Source organism: Enoplosus armatus, chromosome 8 (genome assembly GCF_043641665.1).
Source record: "Enoplosus armatus isolate fEnoArm2 chromosome 8, fEnoArm2.hap1, whole genome shotgun sequence".
Taxonomy (NCBI): domain Eukaryota; kingdom Metazoa; phylum Chordata; class Actinopteri; order Centrarchiformes; family Enoplosidae; genus Enoplosus; species Enoplosus armatus.
Window position 1 is genome coordinate 4,200,483 of NC_092187.1, and position 10,814 is coordinate 4,211,296.

At 44.0% G+C, this 10,814-nt stretch overlaps 3 protein-coding genes across 3 annotated transcripts in view; 1 reads left to right on the forward strand and 2 right to left on the reverse strand.

Annotated features, from left to right (window-relative positions):
* The window catches only part of nphp4 (nephronophthisis 4), a 161,219-nt gene extending 160,278 nt beyond the window's left edge, over positions 1–941 (reverse strand). The window contains exon 1 of the mRNA XM_070909736.1: positions 896–941. Within this exon, the coding sequence (XP_070765837.1) occupies positions 896–941 (46 nt within the window). The remainder of the gene's footprint in view (positions 1–895) is intronic.
* A 1,270-nt stretch (positions 942–2,211) lies between these two features.
* On the reverse strand, positions 2,212–7,212 carry c8h1orf174 (chromosome 8 C1orf174 homolog). The gene is made up of 4 exons (XM_070910061.1): positions 7,062–7,212; positions 5,838–5,909; positions 4,853–5,218; positions 2,212–3,833 (listed from the first exon to the last, which is right to left on the reverse strand). Exons 1-4 carry the CDS (start codon positions 7,071–7,073, stop codon positions 3,693–3,695), a joined length of 591 nt encoding a protein of 196 aa, XP_070766162.1. The 5' UTR covers positions 7,074–7,212; the 3' UTR covers positions 2,212–3,692.
* A 1,832-nt stretch (positions 7,213–9,044) lies between these two features.
* On the forward strand, positions 9,045–10,352 carry b3gnt7l (UDP-GlcNAc:betaGal beta-1,3-N-acetylglucosaminyltransferase 7, like). Its single transcript, XM_070911032.1, has one exon. The coding sequence runs from the start codon at positions 9,117–9,119 to the stop codon at positions 10,350–10,352; it is 1,236 nt and encodes a 411-aa protein (XP_070767133.1). The 5' UTR covers positions 9,045–9,116.
* The last annotated feature ends 462 nt before the right edge of the window (positions 10,353–10,814 follow it).

The window sequence follows — 10,814 nt, forward strand, 5'->3', positions numbered from 1 at the left end:
ATCACTACATATATTATTTCGCAGCAGACAGAAAGTTTTTTGCACAATTTTTAAGCAGGCACGGCAGCTACTTTAGAAAAAATATGACTGTGACGTACAAATGTTTCACGGAACACTTGAAATTCATCTGTAGTTGAGTTTGTTGTTAAGTGGGGTTTCATTTCAGGTGTTGATGCTCGATTCAAGACAAAGTCTGCCTACATGAAGTTCAACTGTGAAAGCAGGATACGAGGCTACGTGAAGGAGGTGAAACTCTTTATTCTATCAATAAATCCTCAGGCGTCCGGCGTGATACCTGACAGTTTGGTTTTCTGTCTCTGTTCCCAGGTGGATCACGCCACCAAAACCATACAGAAGGCTAAAGTCAGGGCAGAGTTTCTGAAAACATCGGAGTGCCTGGTGGAAATGCTGAAGGCGGCCCAGTACAACGGCTGCTACTTTGACAGGACGGAAAAGGAGGCGCATCGCCTCTGTACTCGGGAAGGATGGTTTACCTGCCAGGTATTACAGGAACAAAACCACATTCCAAGGTGTTTGTAGGTCTACCAGAGCTGAATGAACAAGAAAAACAAATGCAGACTACATGGCTGTAGTCTTGATATGCATGTCCCACGCAAGTCTTTGAGATCTCAGACAAAAACCCTTAATCGGCACAGAGTCCAGCTGGGAGTCTGCCATCTGCTCTAGTCTACAAATCTCTTCAATTGCAACAATTCTGTAATTAGTACACCTTGTCTGAGGTCAGTTGTGTTGTTTGTGCGCCCCCATGTCAACATGATAATAGTCTTGGACCCAAAAATTATGTGTGCACTCAGCTCAGCTCCCCATTTGCTGCATCTATAAATTCTGGTGACACTTACCTCACAACTTACAAAACATTTTGAAAGAACTGGACCTGCTTTAGACCTCCTCCTCTCCTCTGTTGCCTCCTCAGGGACCATTTGACCAGGAGGTGTGCCAGTCTCTCCACTCCATCAACCCCTACGGCAGCCGAGAGAGCAGGATCCTCTTCAGTACATGGAATCTGGACCACAGGTTGGACACTTTGGCATATTTAAAAACATTCAGGACTTCAGGCCTTTTTGACCCCATTTCCACCTGTTATTGACGTGCGATCTGTGCCTGCTTAGTCACATTTTCGGGGGCAAAAATATGAATCAGTTGGAAAACAAAACTAACCTTTAATTTCATTCTGTATAGAATTCACTTTCATATATTTATATACATCACACACAGTGCATTTTTCTGTATGTCTCAGATGTTATTTTGTTTTCATACATTTCATTTGACAGAGTCCTCTATCCCGCTGCAGTGAGTATGTTCATGCACAAACTGAGTGAAATCAAAAGTAGATTCAGTAAAAGAAAATAGATTTAAAGACTTGGGCAACACCCCCACCTTGTTTAGTAGCTCAAGCAGCATGGGCTTTGGTATAGTCTTCATTCAGCGCTAAGAAAGCATTTGGTTTGAGCCATGTTTCACATTAACCAATCACATCCAGACTATGCTCAAGAATTAAAGTTTAATTCTTGAGCATAGTCTGGATGTGATTGGTTAATGCTTACTGATAATAAATGGTTTAATTATTAAACCATTTATTATCAGTAAGCTTTTGGTACACAGTGATCTGATATGAACCAAGTACGAGGGTCTTGTTGGGGCTGCAGCTTTCTTCTGTAGAGCGTCCAGTAGATGATGCATCAACTGGAACAAGATACCTGCTTAAACATTTCTCCTTCATCACGTCCAGGATTGAAAAGAAGAGGACGGTCATTCCCACTCTGCTGGAAGCGCTACAGAAGCACAGGAGCACCGACGTCAACCTGAACTACTTCTACCGCCTGCTGTTCACCAGTGAAAACCTGAAGCTGGTTCACATCGTGTGCCACAAGAAAGGAGCTCACAACCTGCTGTGTGACGCCAAGAAGGTGTTCAGACAAGCCAGCGACACCAACCACAAACACAAGGCCAAAGGGAAGAAGAGGCGCTTGGTGTGAATATTTTTAACTCTTACTTTTATGGAAAATTTGTATTAATTTATATGAACTGTGACAACATAACGTACTGCACTGATAAATTCTGTGAATAATTACCTCAGGTCCACAACAAGAACTTTTTACCTCACTTGATTTTCTTTCTCTTATTACGCTATTCTGCTGGACTTGAACACAGACCGTTTGTCAGACACAAGTCAATACACTTCCAGAAACCTTGAAATCATGAAAAACATTTATTGGTTCTTGCAGTTGGCACGTTGATGTAAAATGCATGAATTGATTACAATGACTGCTTAACGAACGAGGCATTCACTCAGTCAGAAAGTTGCATAGGAGAATATGAAAAGCGTTTCGCATAAATAAGGCAGTAAAAATATATAAAACATTTGATAGGATGGTCAGAACAATCAGCTATGTACAAAATACTACAACAGATGTGAACAGCACTAGTGCAATTACTGTTGATGACTAGATTAAATGTTCAAAGTCAGGTTCTGTTATCCTCAACGTTTTTAGTCCATGTTTTTTTTATAATACATTTTTCTTGTATAAAATTGTCATATTTGCAAATATGAACCTATCAGGGAAGCTTAACAGCTAATAAGTTGTCAAGCAGCTGTCAAAAAAAAAAAAAAAAAAAAAAAAAAAAGCACACAAAGATGTGTTGAGGAGGAATATTAGACACTTGGTGAACAATCGTTCTTATGAAGAAAAGCGTTGCCATGACATTCATCTTAAACAATGAATTTGTGATATTAAAAGCTGTCATGATGGAACTGCTCTTTGGCGTGTGTACCCTCCTTCCTCATCACATCTATTCAGCCTGAAACCAGAACATGAAACTATCAGTATGCTGCTTTTATCAACATGTGACTTTTTACATTTTACTACTTGTAATTTGTAGATTTGTGTAAATAAAGAATAAGAAATAAGCTTTTTGGGGTGTGTTATTTTATTCCAGCACTGTTTGGCATCTCTCAATGCTAATCTCAAACTGCAGACTTGCACTCAAATTACGAAGCAGCATGTTATGGGGACTTATTTGTTTTAGTAAAGTGCTGGGCCAACGCACCCTCCAGGTAAGATCGAAGATGACTGAACCAGGGGAGGCTTGAGTATAAATTCAGCAATAAATAATAACACAAGCACTACAGTAGATGTTCCTCACATGTGGCTATATTAGCCCCATTACTGTAGCTATGTTAAAAAAAAAAGATTCAGGCATCAGGCCAAACTGAATTTGAATTGTATACAATCCACCAACTTTGTGTGTCTGGACGGTTCTTGTCAAGTCAAAAATAAATGTACCCTCAAAACTTGCACTCAAACAGTTAAAAGTCATAAACACTTGTGGTAAACTTCAGCGAGTTCTGTGATGCTCCAGTTTTTGAGCTGTGATGAATGGCTTCAGTACATGTTGGGGTACTGGAAGCAGGTCCTTAGCAGATACACCCATGTAATGTTGGCTTGTCTGTAAGTGACTCATATCGCAGTGGCCAATTTCATCGCCAGTGACTCATGAGCGTCGTCACACATGTTGTATCTGTGACAGTGTCATGATTTTAGGACTGATTGAATGCCGCCTCTGAACAGGTAGATTCATTTGGCAGCTTTTTACTAAGCGCTGAGGGGGTTTTGGGTCCTTCCGTGGGTATGACTTTGAGTCCACCACAGTCACCAGAGCAGCACTCTTCGCTAAGTGCTCCCTGTGTCGTCCCGCTGAGCGCCGCTGAGGCCCACCTCCTCTTCATCGCTGTCGTCTCGTGCGTAGTAGTGTCGTCTCCTGTTCTCCCTCTGAGCGCGGGCAGAAGTCGCTGATGATCTCTGAGGAAAGTCCTGTGGAATTAAAAAGTCGATGTTTGACGTTCGTTCAACATGGACATGATCATCGAAACAACAATCAAACTATCCCGCTGCCACGTTCAATAGCAGTACAGGTATCCCACAAAAAGTCCTTGTGATGAGTGCGTACATGGATAGCACTAATGGTATAGTCAATATAGTGTACTGAGAGCCCCCCTTCTTTACAGCCAGAGTTTGTCCTTGATTTGGTGAATCTCTTTTACTGCTGCAGCTAAAATACTACAATTTTCTTGCTCTTATAAACAGGACGTAACTGGTTATTACACTGGCTCTGTTAAATGTCATGCAGAACATAACTGAACACACTAAGAGGTGTTGAAAACATTGTGCAATAGGCAGTGTCTCTTGTTTTGGGCATCAGTGAGATCAGGGTCTTTCTTGTATCTCATTACTTTTACTTCTTGAAAACAAAATCATATTGACTTAATTGTAATGTGTACCAAAAGGAAAAAAAACGACATATCTCTGTAATAATATTCTAAAGAGTCGGTCTAGACCTGCTCTATTTGTAAAGTGTTATGAGATTACTTGTGATTTGGTGCTATAGAAATAAAACTGAATTGAATTGAATTATTGTTTTAATATTACTGCAGTTGTTGGAATTGTGCTTATAAAACAGGTAAAATTCACATCAGTTCAATGTTCTATTACCTGTGAGTGAGGCAGGACTTGCACCTTAAAATGTGTACCTAACTGTGAAAATGTTGCCTAAAGAGTATTGCTGGTAGAACACACTTCATACTCCTGTACCAGGGTCTGAGCTCAATGTCCTAGAATCACGTGCAGTAACACCATTAAAGTTGTAAAACTGTAGAACATTTACTTGACTACTGATGTGGGTGCTGCTTTATCTATGTGTCTTTTCAACACAGCCACTCCTAAACTGGCCATCAGTTGGGAAAGGTTTCCTCGATGAGAATCTGTTTCAAGCAACATAATCCAACCTGAGTCACAGTTTGTCCCTATTGTGGAGATTAACCTAAATGCCTCACCTGCACAGCGTCGAGGTTTCCAAAGAACTGCTCCACAGGGAGAATCTGGTTACTGTCGTCATCTGGGAAGATGCTTTTGCTGGTTTCTTCACAATCCATGTCCTCCTGTTTGTCCAAGATGCCGTTCACTCTGCAGCTGTCCAAATCCAGCCCCGTCCTGAGCTCATTTTCTTTGCCCTCCTGACCTTCGAGCTCTGGCGACGCCGAGCATCTCCTCCTGCCCGCAGACTGGTGGCATTCACAGCTGATGCGAGAGAGTCTCTCCAGAGGCCCGTCTGCTTTACTGTTACCACCGACTGCTGAACTGCTCTCCGCTGCTGAGTGTGTCTTTGGACTTTTCACACATCTCCTCCTTGTAGCAGAAGCCTGTGACAGACCAGGATTAGGGTGATGTTACACTAACACCATAATCAATATCCCTTTGTCTTATATCAATGTTCTTCATGTAACAGTCATTAGGACGCAAGACATATTGAACAGTGAGCCTAACGTGTGTCAGGGCAGTTCTGAAAGTCTAGCCAGTTACAACTGTCCAGTTTAGAGGAAAAAACTTGAAACATGGGCCTTTAAAGAGGACCTATAATGCTTTTCCTTGTTTTCTGTATATATATATATATACGTTACAATGTTGGCTATTCATACTAAACATTGCCAAAGTTGCCACTAACAATATTTAATTGAATGTTTCCTTTACAAAAAAGGGGGTGTCTGTGAGCAGCCACCCTGTTGTTTTGTTTTCTTGTTTTTTTAACTTGACCCAGTCTGAATCAAACAACCAATCAGGGTAAACAGGGGCTCTGTGTTTTGATTCACACTCCAGTCCTGAAGGTGGAACCTTCCGTAGAAGCCCTTGTTTGTCGATGTGATTGGCCAGTTACGTGCTAGTTAACCCTGATTGGTTGTTTGATTCAGACCTGGTAGTTACTGTAGCTTTAACCTGCACTTCCTACAGGCTGTTGTCTCCTGTATACAAGTTCACACAAACCTTTCTGGAGCTTTTGACCTCAGAGCTGCTCTTCCTCTTCCTGGGCTTCAAGCTGTCGAGTTGACCAGGCATCTGCAAAAGTATTATGTCGTTTGTTTAATCCCTTCTAGCAACACTGAGGTATAGCAACCGGGTATAGCCGGGAGGCCGCTGTCATAACACCAGCAGCTCTGCTAAGCAACTCTTTATCTAAATGTTTTCACTGGGCTTCCCAAGCTTTTAGTGACATCACAAGCCAGGTAACTTTCCAAAACACAGCCCTGAAAACGAGTGAGTTAACTTCAAGTTTATTGGGAACTTATATAGTTTATATTTCTACGTGAGCCAGCTCATCAAGATGTTGGAAGTATTTCACTGCAGCATGTGCACAGGAGCGAACAGATAAAGCTGGCGTCTCTACACATGGTATGTCTATACGTGTGTATTTGAGATGGCTGCCTCAGATAATCAGGTCGTTTGAGTTTAGCCTGTTAATGACGATATGCATGGCGTTAGTCAGCCCTTTGACTGATACCATTCATATTCATTCTAATGCTTGAAATCTGAGAAGGCTAGACTAGATTTGCGACTTCTAATGGCCTCTACTTTTCATTGGATTCAGATTCAGATTCCACAGCAACGTGCTGTTTAAAAGGTTATACATTTTTTAAAACCAGTCACGCACGGCTCTATATAGTCCCCTGGGCTGTTCAGCACAACCCCAACAACGCTCCTGTATCCTGCGCAGACCAAACTCCTCTCAAAATGTCGGCAATTTAACGTCACGTTTCTGACTCAAGACCTCGAGTTGACTCTGAACTTGATTCCACTAACGTCACATTAGCACCGTTTAGGCGTGTCCAAGCCGTGCCGAATCGAAGGTCATAAAACACAGTTCACACTGTAACAGCTACGACAACATCACTTGTCCAGTAATGTAACTGAGCTTTCGATAATCAAATTCCACGCACACCGTCGGTAAATAAGCCAACACGGCAGCATAAACAAATGAAAGTCACATGGAACACGAACGACTTCAGCATTGTGTGTCTGCTTACAATGGCTCACACTTGAAGGTTAAGGGAAAAGGTAAAATCTCACTAGAGCTAGCGAAACAGTCCGCTAATCGATCATATCGACATATTAGCTACAAGCTAATGAGGCTAGCAAGATAGCTAAGAACTAAGTTACCAGTGACTAATTTACTAGCTGCCTGACAGTAAACCAGCCTAGCTAAACACCTACCTTGTGCATCATTTGCCGGCGTAATGCGTCCGTTTCTCGGCGACCCCGACTTTAAAGTCTCGACTATCTTGTTTGTTACTCGCTTGCAAAGCAATTGACTGCGGCTAGCTACAGGCAACTATCTGTTATTGTAATTTGAGGATATGTGGCGTCGTCGTCGCCTGCGCTCGGCTTGTCTGGAGCCGCCACAGTGTATTTCCTGCTGGAGAGGTTCACTCGGAGGTCAGAGCGAGTCTGTTCCTCAGGACGTCCTCTCCACGGCGGCGACTTCCACCTCACATTAACGGCAGGGTTTGTGCTGCGACAGTACTCATATTTTCCAAAAAAAATAAATAAAAAATATATATATATATATATGTATCCAATGCATGTGTTTTATGTTAGCTGTTATATTTATGGCTGAATTATTAAAATACAGCTTTTAGCTAGAAATAAATATGCCTGTCCTTGGTTAAGTCTAAAAGACAATTCCTGTCAATAGTGCGGACTGTCGCATATAGAAACCAGACTTTACACGCTATTTATAATTTTTGTTTAAATATTTTACTGTAAATTCCGATGATTATTTTGACATTTATAAAACGTTGTAGGCCTGCACCCTGGTATTAATCCCGTTCACATTTCCATGAGTTTATTTTGAAGGCACACTTTTTCCCGCTTTTACGCCTTCTCACTGAAGACTTCTCAGCTCGATGCAGTTGTTGGTTCATCAGATGGACTTTTTTTCTGTTGTCCACATTATCGCATGTAACGACAGGTCCTGGTTACCCTGCCGTTTAGTTCATTTTTGATTTGGGAGGGGACAGGGAGGAATGTAATTCCAGCAGATGTCCACGAGAGGGCGCTACAGACTCTCTCACCACCCTCCCTGTGAGAGCGAATATAAGCATGAGTGCTGACGGTCATATGATATACAGATGTTACAGTTTGTGCTGTCGAGGAACAATATGAATATTCTTTATATACATATATATATATATATGTGTGTGTGTGTTATTATGTTATTATTTCAGACTGTAAAACAATTCAGAATATCTTGCAGCTTGTCCTTTCCAATAACACCAAAAGAACATCCCTTTGTTTTCGATGCCATTTCTTTACAATATTTACACACATATATACTTATGATGCTGTCCTGTATCCACACTGGGGAGTGTTTTGATGATTTATGTCCCCCCCCCCCCCCCCTTTAAATACGTTTTTCGTTGGTATCTTTGATCATAAGGATAATGAAAGCAAGTATTTTACAGGCTAATTCATCTTATTTTTAACGGCCAAACGTTACACACATAAATGTACATTTAGTGTCTCCCGATCCCTCTCTTACTTGCATTTAAACGCAAACCTTTGGTATTAGATTTTCATGAAAATGCTGCTTTATTTACAACTTTTTCCTGCAGATGTTAATATATATTTATTATGCTCTGTGTTGTGCTTATATATAGTAGCCTACCTGTTTGTACTCCCTGGCTAAGTTATAGTCATATTCGATGTGTAACGTTGAATAAAGTCAATTATTTCTACTGTTTTTTAAATAACTCCTGTTGTATTTTACTCCTGATTATTATAATGTTTAATATTGATGGTCGGCACTGTAACGTGGTGGACACCTGCTGTGTGAGAAATGGCAAACCTGCTGGTCCCAGATCAGTGTGGATCATTAGGGGGAGGAGATATTTGGGAGGGGGTTTCTGTGGGAGGGAGAGAGAGAGAGAGAGAGAGAGAGAGAGAGAGAGAGGTATCCTGCTGCAGGTCTCCAGGCTGCCTGTGTGGAGAGAGAGGACAGAGAAGGAGCCCGGGGACATGCTGCGTGTCTTGCGTCTTTTTCCCGCACCGAGAGGCGATGTGTGACTCCACTGAGCGCCGTCATGGGCGAAAGGGGCCCCGGGGCCACTTCGGTGTCAGCGCTCTCACGTAGCCGAAGACGCGACCTCTGGTGTCCAAGCGAGCAGGGACGGCGGCGGTGGTGGTGGTGGACTCGGACGCACAGTTGTGAAACACTATGAAGGCAAAAGGTCCAGCATCTGAGGGTCTCTGGGCGCAGCAGTGAGAGCCATGGATCACTTTTTCCGGAGAAAGCGGGTCGGTCTGCTGAAACCCCTGCTGAGCCTGTCTCTGGTCTTTGCGTCTTTTCTTATGATCCACAAGTTGAAACTGGCAGAAAAGGACGGAGTGGGACTTAAACATATGAGGGAGGCCGGCTGGTGCGGCTCCGAGTGTTTCTCATTGAAGAAAGAAGTCGTGAAAAGTAGTTTGGGGAGCTCAGACTCTCCAGTGCTTAGCAACGATGTGGATGCGCAGCGGGTTTCCAACGGGACTCCGGCTGCCTGGGACGCACAGGTCCTCAACTGCAGCGAGGACGCGTCGGTGAGGACCCAGGACTGGTTCCGGCGCCTGGACCCGAGATTTCACCAGTTTGTTCTGCACAGACACTGCAGGTACTTCCCCATGCTCATCAACCACCCGGAGAAATGCGCGGACGGAGAGGTGCACCTCCTCATGGTGGTCAAGTCCGTTATCGAGCAACATGACCGGCGGGAGGCGGTGCGCAAAACCTGGGGCAAGGAGCACACGGTGGATGGGAAGAAAATCAAAACTTTATTTCTTTTGGGCAGCCCGACGACTGGCAAAGACACCAAGAACCTCCAGAAACTGATCGAGTACGAGAACCGGATCTACGGGGACATCCTCCAGTGGGACTTCATGGACACCTTCTTCAACCTGACCCTGAAAGAGGTCAACTTTCTCAAGTGGTTCGACATCTACTGCTCCGGGGTCCAGTTCATCTTCAAAGGAGACGACGATGTGTTCGTGAACACGCGCAACCTGCTGGAGCTCATCGGCTTCAAAGTGGAGGAGCGCAAAGAGGCCGACCTGTTTGTGGGGGACACCATCTCCAAGGCGATCCCGATCCGGAACCGGCAGAGCAAGTACTACATTCCCAAAGAGCTGTACGATAAGCCATATCCCCCTTATGTCGGAGGTGGGGGGTTTCTGATGTCCTCCCAGCTGGCCAGGAGGCTCTTCGTGGTCTCAGAGGACCTGGAGTTGTACCCCATTGACGACGTGTTTTTGGGGATGTGCCTGCAGAAGCTTCACTCGGCCCCAGAGATGCACCCGGGCTTCAGGACCTTCGGCATCACCAGGCGCAGGGTGAGCTCCATGAACAGCGAGCCATGCTTTTATAAAAACCTCATCGTGGTGCACAAGCTGAGCGCGCAGGAGCTGCTGAGGATGTGGAGCGTGGTGCACAACGAGGAGCTGGTGTGCGCCCAAAGGACCTCCATGTGATTGTCGATTGATACAAACCGAAGAGCAACCAGAGCTGAACTGACGGTTGGAATACACGCGTGTGTGTTTTCAAATTGATCACGCGTGATTGGTCTTTACGCAGCTTCACTGAATCTGCCGAGTCACGCTGAGTGTTTTTGCTCAGTCATGTCAGTTCCACTCATGGTTTTTGATGCTGAACCACATGAACATTTCCCGTATGTCACATGAAAACCAGGCTGGGTCTCCTCTCCACTGGTCCTGCTACTTTGATTGTCCATTTTGTGAAACCACTACTACACAACTCCACAGCGTGCACGCACCCAGAGGAAGGTTTCAAGGTTTCAGATCGGGAGCTGCGTCACTCCTGTTGATCGGAGGAGATCCAGTGTCGCCGCAGAGACATGGCTGTAATACTTTCAGCGCGTGTTTGTGCAGGCATGAATAAGACTTGACTTGTTACATCCAGGTGTTCCTCTCTGA